The sequence below is a fragment of the Bombina bombina genome, chromosome 4, assembly GCF_027579735.1.
Source record: "Bombina bombina isolate aBomBom1 chromosome 4, aBomBom1.pri, whole genome shotgun sequence".
NCBI lineage: Eukaryota > Metazoa > Chordata > Amphibia > Anura > Bombinatoridae > Bombina > Bombina bombina.
The window spans coordinates 1,140,753,560-1,140,774,864 of NC_069502.1; the positions used below are offsets into that span (position 1 = coordinate 1,140,753,560).

The 21,305-nt window shown below is 37.6% G+C and overlaps 1 protein-coding gene across 1 annotated transcript in view; it reads right to left on the bottom strand.

The window, feature by feature from the left end:
- Positions 1-20,720, bottom strand: part of RAB3GAP2 (RAB3 GTPase activating non-catalytic protein subunit 2) — a 470,453-nt gene extending 449,733 nt beyond the window's left edge. The window contains 2 exon segments of the mRNA XM_053712514.1: positions 989-1,053; positions 20,543-20,720. Of these exon segments, the coding sequence (XP_053568489.1) occupies positions 989-1,053; positions 20,543-20,639 (162 nt within the window). The 5' untranslated portion in view covers positions 20,640-20,720.
- Positions 20,721-21,305: the final 585 nt, after the last annotated feature.

Genomic DNA, 21,305 nt, shown 5'->3' on the forward strand with positions numbered 1-21,305 from the left:
GTGGCCCTACCTGCCCTTAGGAAGCGATAATATGGGGTTTAAAGCTTCAATTAGTCCCTCAGAAGACTCTCAGGACCTCAGGAGAAGTTGCTTGCTGCTTATAAATGTAGGCCCCGTCCACCTCACTCGATGTTGCTGGGGCCTACACAAAACTAACAATCCCTGCCTGAAAGCCATGTGGGTTATAAACAACCCCAAAGAACCCTCAAGCAAATGTCCCATAAAACAGAAAACGTTACTCCCAGACACAAAAACGTTTGTCCCAAATTCACATAACAAACTGAGTGCCCACAAAAAATTAACCCTTTATGCAAGCTAGTAAAAACCTCTGATAACACTAGGATTACTGCTTACCCTTCTCCTAATGGGGACACTGTCAGCCTTTCTGAGTTAACACAGTCTCTGCAGAAAATATGACTGAACATACCTCATTGCTGTATAGCAAGAAACCGTTCCTCACACTGAAGTTTTCCTGTACTCCTCAGCTTCTGTGGGAACAGCAGTGGACCTTAGTTACAAATGCTAAGATCATCATCCTCCAGGCAGAAATCTTCATCTATGTCCTGCCTGAGAGTAAATAGTACAACACCGGTACCATTTATAAATAACAAACACTTGATTGAAGATAAAATAAAACTAACAGTTTAACACCTCTTCTCTTTACCCTTCCTGCTTAGAGCCAGCAAAGAGAATGACTGGGGGGTGGAGTTAAGGGGGGGGGCTATATAGACAGCACTGCTGTGGTGCTCTCTTTGCTACTTCCTGTCAGGAAGGACAATATCCCACAAGTTAGGATGAATCCGTGGACTCGGTACATCATGCAAAAGAAAAGAATACACATATATCCTACACTAGTGGGAGCTAGCTGCTGATTGGTGCCTACACACGTGCCTCTTGTGATTCTCTAATTCCTCTAGTTAGCCAATGTTATTATTACATAAGAATGTCCCTTTAAGTGCAGTGAAAAGTGGTAGTTAAAAGCTCTTACCGGCTCTTTTTTTTCGTGATCTTCCCATGCACCCCAGTCTTCATCTTCCCAGTTAGACAAATTCTCTACAAATAAAAAATATGTTTTAGCAGACACTACAATACATGTGATGTATATAAGAAAATATAACAAACTGAAAAAGAGCCCTAGAACTGATCAATACTGGGTGGGTGTAAGAAATTCAGAAAAGAGAGCACGGCTTCAGATACAAAAGAGAAGTAAATATATTTTAAGGAACAAATATAAGCAGGAGTGACAATTCTAACATTAAACACCTTGTAATTACAGTATTTCTCTGCAGTCTGCCAATAGGTTAAAATGACTATGAAGATTAGAACAGATTAACAATGTGTATTGCTGCAATTGTTTTTAAATGGTTTAACTCCACCCACTACTTTTCTTATTTGAAGGGGCCAATCGAAATGTGCGTCTAGACAACCACTATTAATTGTCTCAGCATAGAGAAGAAGATAAACTGCAAATTAGTTGGAGATATGTAGCAAGGCTAGGCATGGGAAGTCCTCCTTCAATTTTCAGGACATCCACAATTTTCAGATTTAAATTACAGAAAAAAGGGGGGGGGGGGGGGTAATGAAAGTATATTCCAACATGTTTTATTATGCACAATTAAAGGGATACTAAAACCAATTTTTTATTTAATGTTTCAGATACAGCAATTCATTTTAAGCAACTTTCTAATTTATTCCTATGATCAAATTTTCTTCATTCTCTTGCTATCTTTATTTAAAAAGTAGGAAGATAAAGCTTAGGAGACGGCCCATGTTTGGTTCAGAACCTAGGTTATGCTTGCTTATTGGTGGCTAGATGAAGACACCAATAAGCAAGCGCTATCCAGGGTTCTGAACCTAAAATGGGCTGACTCCTAAGCTTCACATTCCTGATTTTTAAATAAAGATCGCAAGAGAACGAAGAAAAAGTGATAATAGGAGTAAATTGGAAAGTTGCTTAAAATTGCATGCTCTATCTGAATCATTGAATAACACATTTGGGTTTAGTGTCCCTTTAAGCATTTAATATCAAAATCTCAAAGTGTACATTGTCCTTTTAAAAGTTGCTATATGTCCAAAACAGCCTTTTAATGATGCTTAGTGGTGACACCTAAATGATGTTCTCACCACTCTGAAAGCTACTTCTTAACAAACAAACACTTTTAACCCCTTAAGGACAAGGACATTTTTCAATATCTTTCCCTTAAGGACCAAGGATATTCTTACATTTCTGCGGTGTTTGTGTTTAGCTGTAATTTTCCTCGTACTCATTTACTGTACCCACACATATTATATACTTTTTTTATCCACCATTAAATGGACTTTCTAAAGATACCATTATTTTCATTATCTCTTATAATTTACTATTAAAAAAAATTATAAAATATATGGAATAAATGGAAAAACACACTTTTTCTAACTTTGACCCCAAAATCTGTTACACATATACAACCACCAAAAACACCCATACTAAATAGTTTCTAAATTTTGTCCTGAGTTTACAAATACCTAATGTTTATATGTTCTTTGCTTTTTTTGCAAGTTATAGGGCAATAAATACAAGTAGCACTTTGCTATTTCCAAACCACTTTTTTTTTTCAAAATTAGCGCTAGATATATTGGGACACTGATATCTTTCAGGAATCCCTGAATATACATTGACATGTATATATATATTTTTTAGAAGACATCCCAAAGTATTGATCTAGGCCCATTTTGGTATATTTCATGCCACCATTTCACCGCCAAATGCGATCAAATAAGAAAAATCGTTCACTTTTTCACAAATTTTTTCACAATTTTAGGTTTCTCACTGAAATTATTTACAAACAACTTGTGCAAGTATGGCATACATGGTTGTAAATGCTTCTCTGGGATCCCCTTTGTTCAGAAATAGCAGACATATATGGCTTTGGCATTGCTTTTTGGTAATTATAAGGCTGCTAAATGCCGCTGCGCACCACACATGTATTATGCCCAGCAGTGCAGGGGTTAATTAGGAAGCTTGTAGGGTTAATTTTAGCTTTAGTGTAGTAGACAACCCAAAGTATTGATCTAGGCCCATTTTGGTATATTTCATGCCACCATTTCACCGCCAAATGCGATAAAAAAAAAAAATCCTTCACTTTTTCACAAACTTTTTCACAAATTTTAGGTTTCTCACTGAAATTATTTACAAACAGCTTGTGCAATTATGGCACAAATGGTTGTAAATGCTTCTCTGGGATCCCCTTTGCTCAGAAATAGCAGACATATATGGCTTTGGCATTGCTTTTTGGCAATTAGAAGGCCGCTAAATGCTGCTGCGCATCACACATGTATTATGCCCAGCAGTGCAGTGGTTAATTAGGTAGCTTGTAGGGAGCTTGCAGGGTTAATTTTAGCTTTAGTATAGAGATCAGCCTCCCATCTGACACATCACCCCCCCCTTATCCCTCCCAAACAGCTCTCTTCCCTCCCCCACCCCACAATTGTCCCTGCCATCTTAAGTAGTGGCAGAAAGTCTGCCAGTACTAAAATAAAAAGGTATCTTGTAGGGTCCCTCCTTAGCCCCCAACCAGCTCTCTAACCCTCCCCTCTACCTTATTTGGAGCCATTTTGGGTACTGGCAGTACCCAGTTTATTATATATATATATATATATATATATATATATATATATATATCTCTATATATATATATATATATATATATATATATATATATATATATATATATATATATATATATATATATATATATATATCTCTATATCCAAGACCGGATCAGGTACACATCCTGTGACTCAGCAACATCCAGCCCTGGGTGCTAAATAGTACTCCAAATAAGCTGTGATGTCACCAGAGCCACAGGCAGTTAACCCCAGTCCGGAATGGGTGCAAGAACCAAGGGAGATTACAAATAAAAAGTAATACAACACATAGAAACACCCAGCACTCACCAGCTAGCTCACAGCTAAGATAAAATCACAACTGGAAAGGTTAGTCACCGCATCTGGCCAAATGGGAAAGCTCAGGCACCACGTCAAGGTCCTTTCCATAGCCTGAGTCCCTAACACAGGCACACCATCATGCGAGCTCACAGAGCCAAACAAACTGAGAACAAAGAAGGGGTGCACAGGTGGCTGTAATCACCCATAGAAAATAGAGCTTTCCCATTTGGCCAGATGCGGTGACTAACCTTTCCAGTTGTGATTTTATCTTAGCTGTGAGCTAGCTGGTGAGTGCTGGGTGTTTCTATGTGTTGTATTACTTTTTATTTGTAATCTCCCTTGGTTCTTGCACCCATTCCGGACTGGGGTTAACTGCCTGTGGCTCTGGTGACATCACAGCTTTTTTGGAGTGCTATTTAGCACCCAGGGCTGGATGTTACTGAGTCACAGGATGTGTACCTGATCCGGTCTTGGAGTGCAGTTCCCTTCCATGTTTTGTATTTTCTATGGGTGATTACAGCCACCTGTGCACCCCTTCTTTGTTCTCAAAATAGCACTCCAAAAAAGCTGTGATGTCACCAGAGCCACAGGCAGTTAACCCCAGTCCGGAATGGGTGCAAGAACCAAGGGAGATTACAAATAAAAAGTAATACAACACATAGAAACACCCAGCACTCACCAGCTAGCTCACAGCTAAGATAAAATCACAACTGGAAAGGTTAGTCACCGCATCTGGCCAAATGGGAAAGCTCTATTTTCTATGGGTGATTACAGCCACCTGTGCACCCCTTCTTTGTTCTCAGTTTGTTTGGCTCTGTGAGCTCGCATGATGGTGTGCCTGTGTTAGGGACTCAGGCTATGGAAAGGACCTTGACGTGGTGCCTGAGCTTTCCCATTTGGCCAGATGCGGTGACTAACCTTTCCAGTTGTGATTTTATCTTAGCTGTGAGCTAGCTGGTGAGTGCTGGGTGTTTCTATGTGTTATATATATATATATTTATTTAATTTTTTTCTGTAGTGTAGCCCGCCCCCGCCCCCCCCAAAGACTCCTCCTAGATCCCTTCGCTACTTTATTAACCCATTCCCTCCCCCCTTTCTCCCACTTATAAGTATATTTTTTTTTCTGTAGTGCAGAGGTTCCCACCCGCTCCCTCCCCGTGCACGCCCCCGGCGAACCTGCACACGACACCCCCCCTCTTAATCAAAGAAGCCATCAATGGCCGCTCACCCGCCTCCAACTTTGGCTCCGACCCACCAACGATTTTCAGGCATCAATGTCTCTCTGCATCGGATGGGGAAAATGCCATTGCAGGATGCCTCGATATTGAGGCATCACTGCAATAACCGGAAAGCGTCTGGAAGCGATCAGGATCGCTTCCAGCTGCTTGAAACCCCTAACGTCGTACAGGGTACGTCGCTGGTCTTTAAAGACCAGTTTGTGCAAGACGTACCCTGTACGACATGTGTCGTTAAGGGGTTAAGACTACGTAGGACATTTCGGGAATCTGCTGAAAATCATCAGAGGGAAATGAGGACATACTCTGAATACAGCCATATCCTTATGGAAAATAATCCCAAAAGAAACAAACACAGTAGATTTAATTTAAACTCGTCTACCTGTATAAAAAGCCACCAGGAAAATGGTAAATGGAAATTCAAAATCAAACTTTAATGATTCAGATACAGCATGTCATTTAAGCCATTCTTAAAATGGATAGAAAGATCAAAATTGAAACCTGCATGGGTGCATTTAAATGCGAAATATAAGCCTTTTTGCAATATACTTTGATTAGCAAAAATGCTTCTAGTAAAAAGGTATTTACTGTTTTTCTGCAGCATATGCACATATCCTGTAAAGGGCCTGTGCACCAGTATTCAAACAACACACCTTCGCAGAGAGAAGACGGCTTGTATGACACAAATTCACAGAAGAAATACACACCACTGCCAGCTCTTGTAGCAGGAATACTGGTGCCCTCACAGGATATGTGCATATGCCGCAGAAAAATGGTAATAACTTTTAAAGAAACATTTTTGCTAATGGAAGTATATTGCAAAAATGCTTCTATTTCAAATTGAAACACACCCATGCACATTTCAATTTTGTCTTTTCTATATCTTTAAATTCACTTTTATTATCCAATTTACTTTGTTTTCTTTGTATCCTTTGTTAAAAAGGGATATGTACATATCCTCAGCGGCAATCACTGCTGGGAGATAGCTGGTGATTGGCTGCTACAAACATATGCCTCTTATAAACTCACCTAATGTGTTCAGCTATCTCCCACTTGTGCATAGCTGATCTGCAGCTTACTTTAAAAGGGATAGGAAAGTCAGAAACAGAATTTATACTAACCAATACATTTCTCTCTTTTGGAGAGAGGAAAATCCATAAGTGTCCATAACATGTGGGATATCCTTCCTGCCAGCAGGTGGAGGTCAAGAACCCTCACAAGAGCTTTCAATCCCTCCCAACTCTACTCCTCCCCAGTTAACGTATATCTGAGCAGAGGGGTGAAGTAGAAAAACATTGAAGGAAAGACAGAAAGCAGGGTTAAGAAGTGCAAATAAGAACAGAACAGTCGTCCTTAGATTCTACAAAAAAATAGGGAAGGTCCCAAGGACTCCCCTCACTCTGAAAGAAAGAAATTCTCTTTTCTTTCATAAATGAGGAGAGTCCATGGGTGTCAATAACATGAAATACAAATACCAAAGCTGACAGTCCATGTTAAGGATGGGTAGAACAAGGGCAGTTTCTTTTTGCCGAACACTGTGGCCTGAAGGACTTTCCAGCCAAAAGCAGCTTCTGAAGAAGAAAAAAACATCAAAACAGTAAGATTTAGAAAATGTATGAGGAGAAAAAGTTACTGCTTTGCAAATCTGTTCCAATGAAACCTAATTTTTTAAAGACCAAGAAGTAGATGCAGTTCTAGTGGAATGTGCAGTAACTCGTTTTGGAGGCAGTTTTCCCACATACAAGTAAGCTTTACATATTGCCTGTTTCAGCCATAAAGCTAATGTCACTGCCGTGGCCTCTATTACCTGAAAAATGGAAAATGAAGCTGGACATTTGACTAAAATCTTTAGCAACCTGAAGAAAATATTTTAAGGCTCTAACCACATTCAAATTGTGTAGAAGATGTTCCTTAGAATTAGAAGAATTTGGGCACAGAGAAAGAACAACAATTTCCTGGTTAATGTTTTCAGAAGATACAACTTTAGGAAGAAAATCATATTTGGTTCTAAGAACCGCTTTATCCTGATGAAAAGCCAAAAAGGGAGGATCAGAAGAAAAAGAGTTGAAAGTTCAGAAACTTGTCTAGCTGAATAGATGGTTAGAAGAAAAAGAACCTTCCAGGACAACAATTCTAGGCCCAAATTATGCATAGGTTCAAATGGAGGACCTTGCCAAACAAATAAAACCAGATTAAGATTCAGAGGAAGAGAAATAGGCCGAATATTAGGATGAATTCTCACCAAGGCCTGAACAAAAGTTTGAACATCAGACAACTTAGCCAAATTCTTATGAAACAAAACTGACAAGGCAGAAATTTGAATTTTAAAGAGCTAGCCGATAAATCTTTCTCCGGGCCATCTTGGAAAAACTGAAGAATTCGAAATGATTTCCAAGAAAAACTTTAGAAGAACACCAAAGAAAATAAGATTTCCAAATTTTAAGGATAAGATTTTCTGTGTAACCGGATTCCTGGCTTGCAGAAGCGAAGAGATTATCGAATCTGAGGATTAGGCGTTCAACCTCCACATCGTCAAATTCAGAGATCGGAGGTTGAGATGATAAAGAGGACCTTGAGACAGCAGATCTTCCCTGAGAGGAAGAGTCCAAGGAGGGGAGGATGACATCTGAATGAGATCCGCATAACAAGTTCTGCGTGTCCATGCTGGAGTTATGAGAATTACTGACACTAGTTCCTTTTTGATTCTTGCAATGATTCTTGTAAGAAGAACAAACGGGGAAAGAGATAGGCCAGTTAAAAGTTCCAAGGACAAACTAGAGCATCAATCACTTGATCTCTTGACTTTGCACAATAAACTGGAAGTTTGTGATTTAGCTTGGATACCATAAGGTCTATTTCTGTAAGACCCCATCTTAGATTAGTTGATTGAACACATCCTGATGAAGAGACCATTCTCCTAGATGTACTTACTGACAACTTAAGTAAACTGCTTCCCATTTGTTCACTCCCAGAATGTGAATAGCAATAGCAGACAGTGTGCAGTGGTTTTTGTCTGCCTAAGACAGAATGTGAGAAACTTCTTGCATGGCAAGGGGACTCCGAGTCCCTCCCTGATGATTGATATATGCTACAGCCGTGACGTTGTCTGACTGAAAACAGATTCATTTTTCCCTGACTGAGGAGGGGCCAAGAGTGAAGAGTCCAAAGGATTGAACAAAGTTCTAGAACATTAATGGGTAACCTCGCTTCCTGAGGAGACCACACTCCCTGCGCCCTCCAGAACTCCAAAACACCACCGCAACCTTTTTAGACTTGCATCTGTAGTAATCACAGTACAAATAGGCCAAAGAAAAGAGGCTCCAAGGGTAACAAAAAACAGTGCTATTCTGTTGAGTTATAGACAGGCATGGGCGGTAGGTGTCTGCCAGGCAAACTGACAGAATTACAGCTTGGAAACGTGGCTCACAGTTAACACATTGTTGATTTATCTGGTCCACTGGAACAGTTTTGCAGAACAAACATGGAAAATAAAAGCAGTTGTTTCCTGACCTGCATTAAAATCCCTTGAGGTTCTGTTTAATGGGTCAGACATATTCATTGGGGGTTATATATAGGCAAAACTGTGATATATTGAAGAAGTACAGATACATTTACAACACAGAAAGCAATTGTATTAATTACAATAATACAAGTAACAGTCATTAATTACACTTATTAATGAAGGCCACAACATTTTTAGACACATAAAAAATATATATGATTGTTTCCGACCCACTTAACAGCTATTATGAGGGTACTCACAACCTTCTGGGCAAGAACAATTCTGCTATTTTTAGAGCAAAGGAGATGAGGAGAAAGGACGCCAAGGAAAGGGTGCGGGGTAAACTACCGTAATGATGCACAGGCAGCAGCCTGAAGAAAAAATACATTTTGAGAAGAAAAAAAAATATGTTTTTCAAATGGTCCCTAAATGTTCCCCATAAACCGCTATGAAAAGTAAGAGAACTATTAACTGTATAGCACAATCAATAGTTCTCTTAGAGACAATAACACACAAAAAAAAAATTGAAGGAAATATATTTTGTGGAAAAAACGTAAGAGAGCTGCTAAGGTGAGTGTAGAGAATGATAGTGGAACATTTGGAGCCCAAATTTCAAAATTTTAGGTGTTTAGCACATAGGTAAAGTACAAAGTGAAAAATGATAGCATCTATGGAATAGGATACCAGTAATAGTTAATGGGCTATAAGTGGTATCTGAGCCACTTACCTTGACTGCAAAACCCCTCCACTGATCTTACAAGCTTGCTGAGGCCTTTCTTAATTACTGAACGCTGATGCAGTAGAGAGCCCATCCAGTGCAAGTAAATATGAACGGATACCTGTAACCCCTTTGATGGAGGCTGGATGCCAAAGGGCAGTTATGGCCAAGATATTTACCCGTGAGGGTACTGACAATGCCATAAGAGAGGTAATCCTCAACCCCCGTTTCACTCATCCATTCTAATCTTCTTTTAGTGAAAGTCAGGTCCGTGCTTACAGTAAATAAATAGAAAATAATACAATCTTGATTGCAGGGCACTTCACTCAACCTCTCAACCCGGAAGCCAAGAACTAACTGGAGTGGAGTAGAATTGGGAGGGATTGAAAGCTCTTGCGAGGGTTATATATTTATTTTTAATAAATATTCTGCAGTGTTGGATCCCCCCTTAGCCCCCAACCTCCCTGATTCCCCCCAAACAGCTCTCTAACCCTCCCCCCTCTACCTATTTGCAACCATCTTATTTTCCAAATAAAGATACCAAGAGAATGAAGACAAATTGATACTAGGCGTAAAATAGATTGTTGCTTAAAATTGCCTGCTCTATCTGAGTCATTAAAGAAAAAATTTGGGTTCAGTATCCAATCTTCTTTTCAAACTGATACACACAGATATGTGTGTGCATACATTGTTTTGCTTCTTATAAATTATTTATATTTTACATTACATAATCCAAGGATATAATACTTATAGTTGTTGTTGTATTATCTTGTATTAGGTAATAAGTTTCCCAATGGTAAAACACTTGTCACATTATTATGACATAGGGTCAGTTTTCTGGACTTGGAATTATTGCAATTACAGTATTTTGTTATTGCTGATTGCTTTGTTACAGGGTCATTATTGTTAATAAATTGCATTTTCACGGTTATGATGACTAGCATAAACTTATTCTAACGATAGTTTAGGGGGGACACGTTAAGAGCGTCATTTTCATTGAGAATAATGTCTTATGATAAACCAGAGGGCTATGATTTATATGTTTCCTCTTACTATACCAATATAAGTTATTCCTATGTATGACAATCTGTAACCAAAATGGATAATACTAAATTACAACAGCCACAGGCTTCAGAACTTAGTGTGGCTGAAAATGCCATTAATAAAAATTTGTCATACATCGAGAATCAAAATAAATTATTTGCACACGCCAGACGTTCATTCAGTTGCTGTAAGATTAAAATGTGTGAAAATCTGTGTTCCTTTTTAAAACCATCTGTTTCAAAAGTAAGACAACCTTATACAAAAACTCAAAACTACTGTTTGTGTATCCCATGAGCAGGCAAACTGTGAGGCCTGCAGCCTGTTTTTATACAAACTATGGGGAGCGCAGCCTGTTTCTATATAAACTATGAGGCGCGCAGCCTGTTTCTATACAAACTATGAGGCGCGCAGCCTGTTTCTATACAAACTATGAGGCGCGCAGCCTGTTTCTATACAAACTATGAGGCGCGCAGCCTGTTTTTATACAAACTATGAGGCGCGCAGCCTGTTTTTATACAAACTATGAGGCGCGCAGCCTGTTTTTATACAAACTATGAGGCGCGCAGCCTGTTTTTATACAAACTATGAGGCCTGCAGCCTGTTTCTATACAAACTATGAGGCGCGCAGCCTGTTTTTATACAAACTATGAGGCGCGCAGCCTGTTTTTATACAAACTATGAGGCCTGCAGCCTGTTTCTATACAAACTATGAGGCCTGCAGCCTGTTTTTATACAAACTATGAGGCGCGCAGCCTGTTTTTATACAAACTATGAGGCGCGCAGCCTGTTTTTATACAAACTATGAGGCGCGCAGCCTGTTTTTATACAAACTATGAGGCCTGCAGCCTGTTTTTATACGGCCCATGAGCTAAGAATGATTTTTACACAAAAAAAGTCATATTTCATGACACGTGAAAATTATATGTCAGTGTCTATAATTAGTTTTATGAGAATACAGACATTCTCATTAGGTTTATATATGGTCTATGGCTGCTTTTGAGCTACAACGGCAGAGTTGAGAAAACTGTGTGTCACTTTTATCACTTTGCACTGCTGCTTGGTGCACTTCTATAAACGCCAACACAATGATTTTATCTCACAGGTAAGCAAAGGTCAGAGAAATTATAACATTTAAAAACTAACCTTATCACAGCTTTTTTTGTCAGATAGAAATTAAAATTTTAGATACAAAACAAACCCTTACAAATCTGTTTTTAATATAATACTAAAAAACAAATGTTTAATGCCTTTTATGTAAAACATATATCTATATTCAAATACCACTTACTGGCAGGGGCTCCTAAATTTTAAACAGATTTTTCAACCCCTGCTCTAACATCTCTGAAGATCAGGAACTTTGACAGTGAGCGGTAAAAGCTGCAAAGAATTAAAGGGATACTAAAGCCAAATATTTTCTTTCACAATTCAGATAGAGCATGCGATTTTAAGCAATTTTCTAATTTACTATTATTATCAATTTTTCTTCGTTCTCTTGATATCTTTATTTGAAAAAGCAGAAATGTAAGGTTAGGCGCCTGCCCATTTTTGGCTCAAAGTTTTCAAATAAAGACAGAAGCATTTTTGTAATATATAACTATAGGAGTTTCAAATGTGTATTTAAGTATGCACCGTGCACCAGCATTTTAAACACAGCACTTGCTCAGAGAGTCTAAGGTGATTGTACCATTCAATTTGTTAATTGCTGACATGATACAAGCCCCACTGGTGCTCTGAACCGCTGCAATATTTAAAATGCGGGTGCACTGAGACTATCTAGCTATCCTTAACATGCACGTGCAGAGAAAAATGTTAACACAAAAACTGTGATAACTTTAACTAGATGCATTTTTGCCAATACATGTATATTGCAAATATGTTAAATTTTGAATGGAATGTATGTCCCTTTAACATAAATTGTAATCCATACTCATTCATCCTGAAATAAGACTTGATTTGTAATTATGTAGCATGAGGATGTATATTCATGGCTGTTACTTTTTATAAATTAATTCTATGACTCTACTCACAATGCCCTGCTCTCCCATAGGATTCTGTAAGATTACTTTGTAGCATCAGGATGTATATTCATGGCTGTTACTTTTTATAAATTAATTCTATGACTCTACTCACAATGCCCTGCTCTCCCATAGGTTTCTGTAAGATTACTTTGTAGCCTGAGGATGTATATTCATGGCTGTTACTTTTTATAAATTAATTCTATGACTCTACTCACAATGCCCTGCTCTCCCATAGGATTCTGTAAGATTACTTTGTAGCATCAGGATGTATATTCATGGCTGTTACTTTTTATAAATTAATTCTATGACTCTACTCACAATGCCCTGCTCTCCCATAGGTTTCTGTAAGATTACTTTGTAGCATCAGGATGTATATTCATGGCTGTTACTTTTTATAAATTAATTCTATGACTCTACTCACAATGCCCTGCTCTCCCATAGGATTCTGTAAGATTACTTTGTAGCATCAGGATGTATATTCATGGCTGTTACTTTTTATAAATTAATTCTATGACTCTACTCACAATGCCCTGCTCTCCCATAGGTTTCTGTAAGATTACTTTGTAGCCTGAGGATGTATAATCATGGCTGTTAATTTTTATAAATTAATTCTATGACTCTACTCACAATGCCCTGCTCTCCCATAGGTTTCTGTAAGATTACTTTGTAGCATGAGGATGTATATTCATGGCTGTTAGTTTTTATAAATTAATTCTATTACTCTACTCACAATGTCCTGCTCTCCCATAGGATTCTGTAAGATTACTTTGTAGCATCAGGATGTATATTCATGGCTGTTACTTTTTATAAATTAATTCTATGACTCTACTCACAATGCCCTGCTCTCCCATAGGATTCTGTTAGATTACTTTGTAGCATCAGGATGTATATTCATGGCTGTTACTTTTTATAAATTAATTCTATGACTCTACTCACAATGCCCTGCTCTCCCATAGGTTTCTGTAAGATTACTTTGTAGCCTGAGGATGTATATTCATGGCTGTTAGTTTTTATAAATTAATTCTATTACTCTACTCACAATGCCCTGCTCTCCCATAGGTTTCTGTAAGATTACTTTGTAGCCTGAGGATGTATATTCATGGCTGTTAATTTTTATAAATTAATTCTATGACTCTACTCACAATGCCCTGCTCTCCCATAGGTTTCTGTAAGATTACTTTGTAGCCTGAGGATGTATATTCATGGCTGTTAGTTTTTATAAATTAATTCTATGACTATACTCACAATGCCCTGCTCTCCCATAGGTTTCTGTAAGATTACTTTGTAGCCTGAGGATGTATATTCATGGCTGTTAATTTTTATAAATTAATTCTATGACTCTACTCACAATGCCCTGCTCTCCCATAGGTTTCTGTAAGATTACTTTGTAGCCTGAGGATGTATATTCATGGCTGTTACTTTTTATAAATTAATTCTATGACTATACTCACAATGCCCTGCTCTCCCATAGGTTTCTGTAAGATTACTTTGTAGCATCAGGATGTATATTCATGGCTGTTACTTTTTATAAATTAATTCTATGACTCTACTCACAATGTCCTGCTCTCCCATAGGATTCTGTAAGATTACTTTGTAGCCTGAGGATGTATATTCATGGCTGTTACTTTTTATAAATTAATTCTATGACTCTACTCACAATGCCCTGCTCTCCCATAGGTTTCTGTAAGATTACTTTGTAGCCTGAGGATGTATATTCATGGCTGTTAGTTTTTATAAATTAATTCTATTACTCTACTCACAATGTCCTGCTCTCCCATAGGATTCTGTAAGATTACTTTGTAGCATCAGGATGTATATTCATGGCTGTTACTTTTTATAAATTAATTCTATGACTCTACTCACAATGTCCTGCTCTCCCATAGGTTTCTGTAAGATTACTTTGTAGCATGAGGATGTATATTCATGGCTGTTAGTTTTTATAAATTAATTCTATGACTCTACTCACAATGCCCTGCTCTCCCATAGGATTCTGTAAGATTATGTTGGGCATTTTTTCTATCTACAAGATATCAATGCATATTCTTGGTTTTGTGAATTTGTGCCTGCAGAAATAACATGCCTCTTCTTCACAGCACATATATGTGCAGCCACCAATCAGCAGATAGCTCCCAGTAGTGCCTTGTTGCTCTTGAGCATACATAGGTATGCTTCTCAACAAAGGATACCAAGAGAATGAAGCAAATTACATAATAGAAGTACATTGGAAAGTTATTTATGGTTCCTTTAATCCCATTGTTCCCCTGCAATTCTTTGTACGCAGAATAAACCTTTACTATGTTTTAACCCCTTCTGAACGGACCCATCAAAAAAAAAAAAAAAAAAAAAAAAAAAAAAAGGAAAATGATGCTTCAAAAATGGCACTGATTGTCCCCTGGGGAACTGACTGCGTTTCTAGGCACGTCCCCCCCCGTCGGATCAACCGCCGTTTGTTTTCAGGATGGAGCAGGACGTCTCATCCACGAAGTTCCATGCTGTCCTAAAGGCGTTAGGCACGGAGGTCCTAACAGCGTCTAGGGGTTAAAAGGCGAAATAGAGGATTGTTTGTAGTATAATACATGTGCACAAGTGTGAGGAGTAAGGGCCAAGCAGTAAAAATGAAAGTGATACCATATAAACCGTTTATTTTACTTAAATAAAACACATTAAATTATTAAAGGGATATGAAACGCAAAAAAAGGCTTTCATGATTGAGACAGAACATGTGATTTTAAACAACTTTCTAATTTTCTTCTATTTTTCTTTGCTCTCTTGGTATCTTTTGATGAAAAGCATGGACATAAGCTTAAAAGGGATAGAAAGGTCAAAATTGAAAATGTTCATAAATGCCTTTCAATTTGAAATAGAAGCATTTTTGCAATAAACTTCCATTAGCAAAAATGCTTCTAGTACAGGTTATTGTTTTTCTGCGGTATATACACATATGCTGTGCGGACCAGAGAGCTGACTATGGTGTGTATTGCTTCTGTGAAGACTTGATTTGTGTCTGAGAAGGTGGGGTGCCTGAATACTGGTGCACGTGCCCTCACAGGATATGTGTGTATGCCACAGACAAACAGTAATAACTTTTACTAGAAGCGTATTTGCTAATTTACATTGAAATGCATCTAAGCACATTTTAATGTTTACTTTGCTATCCCTTTAAGAGCCGACCCATTTCTGGAGCACTAGATGGCAGCACTATTTCCTGCAATCCAAAGCTGCAGATGCCTACCTAGGTATCTCTTCAACACAGCATATCATGGGAAAGAAGCACATTTGATAATAGAAGTAAAATGGTATGCGCTGTCTGAATCACAAAGGGAAATTTTTGGGTTTCATATCCCTTTAAGGTAATTATTATTTATCTTTAGTTAGGACACTAAACCCAGATTTTGTCTTTAATGATTCCGATAGAGCATGCAATTTTAAGCAACTTTCTAATTTACTCCTATTATCAAATTTTCTTCATTCTCTTGGTATCTTTATTTGAAATGCAAGAATGTAAGTTTAGATGCCGGCCCATTTTTGGTGAACAACCTGGGTTGTCCTTGCTGATAAATTCATCCACCAATAAAAAAGTGCTGTCCAGAGTACTGAAACAAAAAAAAAAGCTTTTCAAATAATGATAGCAAGAGAACGAAGAAAAATTGATAATAGGAGTAAATTACTTAAGTTGCAGACAGCTGCCAGTACCCAAGATGGCGGCAAATAGGTAGCGAGGGGAGGGTTAGAGAGCTGTTTGGGGGAGATCAGGGGGGTTCAGGGGCAAAGGGGGGGTCCATCACAGCTGAATATTTTTTTTTTTTTTTTTTTAAATTAATAAAAAAAAATAAAAAATTAAAAAAGCCTTTAATTTAAGTACTGGCAGACTTTCTGCCAGTACTTAAAGGGACACTGAACCCAAATTTTTTCTTTTGTGATTCATATAGAGCAAGCAATTTTAAGCAACTTTCTAATTTACTCCTATTATCAATTTTTCTTCGTTCTCTTGCTTTCTTTATTTGAAAAAGAAGGCATCTAAGCTAAGTAGCCAGCCAATTTGTGATTCAGACCCATGGACAGCACTTGTTTATTGGTGCTGTCCAATCAGCAAGGACAACCCAGGTTGTTCACCAAAAATGGGCCGGCATCTAAACTTAAATTCTTGCTTTTCAAATAAAGATACCAAGAGAATAAAGAAAATTTGACAATAGGAGTAAATTAGAAAGATGCTTAAAATTGCATGCTCTATCTAAATCATGAAAGATGGAGGGGACAATTGTGGGGTAGGGGAGGGAAGATAGCTGTTTGGGAGGGATCAGGGGGTGGGATGTGTCAGGTGGGAGGCTGATCTCTACACTAAAGCTACAAGCTCCCTAATTAACCCCTTCACTGCTAGCCATAGTACACATGTGATGCGCAGCGGCATTTCGCGGCCTTCTAATTACCAAAAACCAACGCCAAAGCAATATATGTCTGCTCTTTCTGAACAAAGGGGATCCCAGAGAAGCATTTACAACCATGTGTGCCATAATTGCACAAACTGTTTGTAAATAATTTCAGTGAGAAACCTAAAGTTTGTGAAAAAGTGAACAATTTTATTTATTTGATCGCATTTGGCGGTGAAATGGTGGCATGAAATATATCAAAATGGGCCTAGATCAATACTTAGAGTTGTCTACTACACTACACTAAAGCTAAAATTATCCCTACACGCTCCCTACTTAACCCCTTGACTGCTGGGCATAATACACGTCTGGTGCGCAGCGGCATTTAGCAGCCTTCTAATTACCATAAAGCAATACCACAGCCATATATGTCTGCTATTTCTGAACAAAGGGGATCCCAGAGAAGCATTTAAAACCATTTGTACCATAATTGCACATTCATATAGGTTCTGACACCAAATAAGCAATTTGTTGTTCTTTTAATCAATAATGCAAACATTTAAAAGGAATATGAAACCCAAATATTTTCTTTCATGATTCAGATAGAAAGTTGCATAAAATTACATGCTCTAATTTACTCCTATTATCAATTTTTCTTCGTTCTCTTGGTATCTTTATTTGAAAAAAACTGGAATGCAAGCTTAGGAGCCAGCCCATTTTTGGTGGCGCACCATGGGTAGCGCTAGCTGATTGGTGGCTACATTTAGTTACCAATCAGCAAGCGCTACCCAGGTGCTAAACCAAAAATGGCCCGGCTCCTAGACTTACATTCCTGCTTTTTAAATTTTAAGATACCAAGAGAAAATTTGATATTAGGAGTAATTAGAAAGATGCTTAAAATTGCATGCTCTATCTGAATCATGAAAGAAAGAAAAAATGTGGGTTTTGTATCCCTTTAAGTTGTCATGGTAACCTGGCACCCATAATTTCTGGAGCTCTGATTAAAAGCTTGTTTAGACTTCCAACTGGCACTAAATCACTCTATATTGTTCTGCCCATAGAGAGGGTGATCAGGGGAATTAAAACACATCTTTATTCAGCAAATGTAAATTAAAAAAAGCAAACAAGGTAGAAGCAAAACAAAGGTCAGAGAAGTTTCCAAAACCATCTGAGCATTAAGACTGCTCATCTGCATATACAAAGTCATTCATATAAACAATCTAGTCTTGAATAATATATATATTATGGGTAAAGTCAGATATTGGGTAATCCTAGGATTACCATGGTAAAACGGACATTACCCAAGCGGCTGTGGGTAAAGCCCGATGTAAGATCATAAATGCCCTCAGAGTGCATGCGCTTCATTGAGTCACCACATCAAACATATAAACGATGCACTGCAACTACCCCGTCTTTACTATCTTTTTTGCCTCCGCAAAATAGTGTCGATGGGGGAATGACAGTACATCGGACTTTACCCACAGCAACTTGGGTAATGTCAGTTTTACCCGGGTAATCTTAGGATTACCTGGATATAGATATATATATATATATATATATATATATATATATACACACACAAACATACAGTATATATATTATTGCCAAAGGATACTTCTAAGTTGATAATATTTTCATGTTTTATCATTGTATTACATTAACTTTCTGGGATGAAGTTTATTTCAAGTAAACTAAGTGGTTTCCCTGGGATAAAGAAGTTAGTATGAACTTCTCAATATATATGATATATACAGTAAATGCAAGGTATCAAATAGAGTCAAAATACAAAAATAAGTTGAAAAATGGAAACATATTAAATGTACCAATATTTGGATAAACTAAGGAATACAGTGCGATAACCATTGATAGTAAGAATGTAATAGCTGATCAGCAACTGGTGAAGAAATCTTGCTGGGGTTGCGTGCTGGTAAATTTAAAATCTCATAGACTAAAACATAAATATTTAAAGGGTATCAGTGGGTTCCCCATCTCCTATGACCTTTCTCAACCCTTTAACTGTTTCTTTTCTGCATAGTGCACCAGATCTAATAAAAGGACTGACCTGCGAATTCAGAGGAGCTGGTACCTAGTTTGGAGGGTCTACTGTAAATAATGGGCTATACAGCCTCCACTAGCAAACCCCTAGAAACTCCACTTCTAAAATCATCAAACATCCAAAACAGTACATGTTAGAATTATGTATAACCAAATTATAAGTAGCAATATAATTTCATTATTTATTATGTCCCTTTTACTTGTAATTTATTTCTGACAACTGTTTTTTTCTAAATTCCAATTCTAAATATACACATTCAATCCTGCCTTCCCCATGACAACCAAGAAAATGAGTCATAGCAGGTCATATTGTAAGAATTCACCTTCTTTGACTATTCGGATCTGTCATTGTATCTTCTGCTACAGTTGGGAAATAAAACATTGTAGGGCTCATTGCGGATTGGATGTGAAAAACTCTGTACAAGGTAACACGCAGCCTTCTCTTACCCCCGCAAGTGAAGCAACATAAATAGCTTGCATCATACAGAGTATGGCTGCATCACACGCTACTCCTTAAAAAGAACATGCTAAAGGCAGGGGATGATGGTTGAGCTTCTCAAAAGGGAATCTTTGCTCCTAAACTATACAAAAGTATATATATATTTTTATTTTTTTATTTTTTTGGCAAATCAATTTAAAGGGGCACTGTACCCAAAAAATGTCTTTTGTAATTAAGAAAGAGCATACAATTTTAAGCAACTTTCTAATTTACTCCTATTATCATTTTTTCTTTGTTCTCTTGCTATCATTATTTGAAAAAGAAGGCATCTAAGCTTTTTTTTGGTTTCAGTACTCTGGACAGCACTTTTTTATTGGTGGATGAATTTATCCACCAATCAGCAAGGACAACCCAGGTTGTTCACCAAAAATGGTTTCGGCATCTAAACTTACATTCTTGCATTTCAAATAAAGATACCAAGAGAAAGAAGAAAATTTGATAATAGGAGTAAATTAGAAAGTTGCTTAAAATTTCATGCTCAATCTGAATCACGAAAGAAATTTTTTGGGTACAGTGTCCCTTTCTTTACTAGATAGCACTGCTAATGGCACAAAACTTAAAGCATCTGGTTAACCCAGCAGTACCATCAATGTGTGATATGATTACATATACCTTAGTGAATACTGCACACTTCACGTGTGTAATCCAGACTATGAACCCCAACTTTTATATTGGAAGTAACAACACATCCTGATGGGGTAACTTAATATGATGACTACTTTTTGTTTTTTTTAAAGATGAAAATGCAATTCATTTTCCACTTCTCTATATTTGTCTTAGTAATAAAACAATTGCATGGATTTTCATAAAATTACAAAATATGACATTTGAAATATTAACAAGGAATGAGAATCATAACCCCTGACCTATTCAATGGGCACACTAGCCAGCTGATTTTACTGGCACACCTGGCTAAAAAAAAAACTAATTTTACATTTTTTTCAATGTTTTTTGAACAAATATTAATTGAATCGATTTATTTTGTAACAAATATTTTTCAGTTGGGTAATATGCAGCTTTTCCACAATCCTAGAAGATATGCACCATATGCATAGGGGTGTGTGTATATATAAATAAATAAACAGCACTCACTACCCAGTCGATAATGTAGTATCCACATCATTTGTTGCTATGCTGGCTAATGGCTATCTGTGACCAATATGTAGCCTCCACTCACCCGGACTCTTTTTCTCCTCGCGTAGTGATGGGAATAAGAAGTCCCTGATGGGCTTGATGTCCTGGAAGCGACAGAACTCCAGCAACGTACAAGTCATTTCTCCAGCTGGCAGTGCCCTGCGGCCCTCCGCTGTACCCCAGCTCCTGTCACACTCAGGCTGCGAAGCTACCAAGGCGGAACTGCGTCATCAAGATGAGGTGTCAAGGAGCTAGCCGGGGCATACTGCGCATGCGCTAAACCACCATCGCTATTACCAGTGACAGATGAACTTGAAGCGTTCATGGTTTCCTTGGTGATTAAAATCTCTATCACGTGATTATGTTCCCAATAGATCACGTGACTGTATGAACATACGTAACAGGCATATAAAGTAACGTGTCAGCCATGTTTATCACTGGCAAAAGGCTACTTCTATAATCATTAAAACTGTATAGTTGCACTTTTAGGCGCAGCCTGCTTTCTAGATTACACTCCAACAAAATCACACTATGAATTAAAAAATATTTCAAACAGTTGATTTTTGAAAATCATCCCGATTAATTCTAAAGTTCTATTATAAAATTGTTGAAAAATATCATGTGACTGAGGTTCAACAAATACTGCCAACAGAAAGATGCAAATTTGATAATATAAATGTTACCTTGTACATTTTATTTCATTATTCAGATGGAGCATACAATTTCTAACAACTTTCCAACTTACTTTTATTATCAATTTTGCTTCATTCTCTTGGTCTCCCTTATTAAATGAGCAGAAAATCACT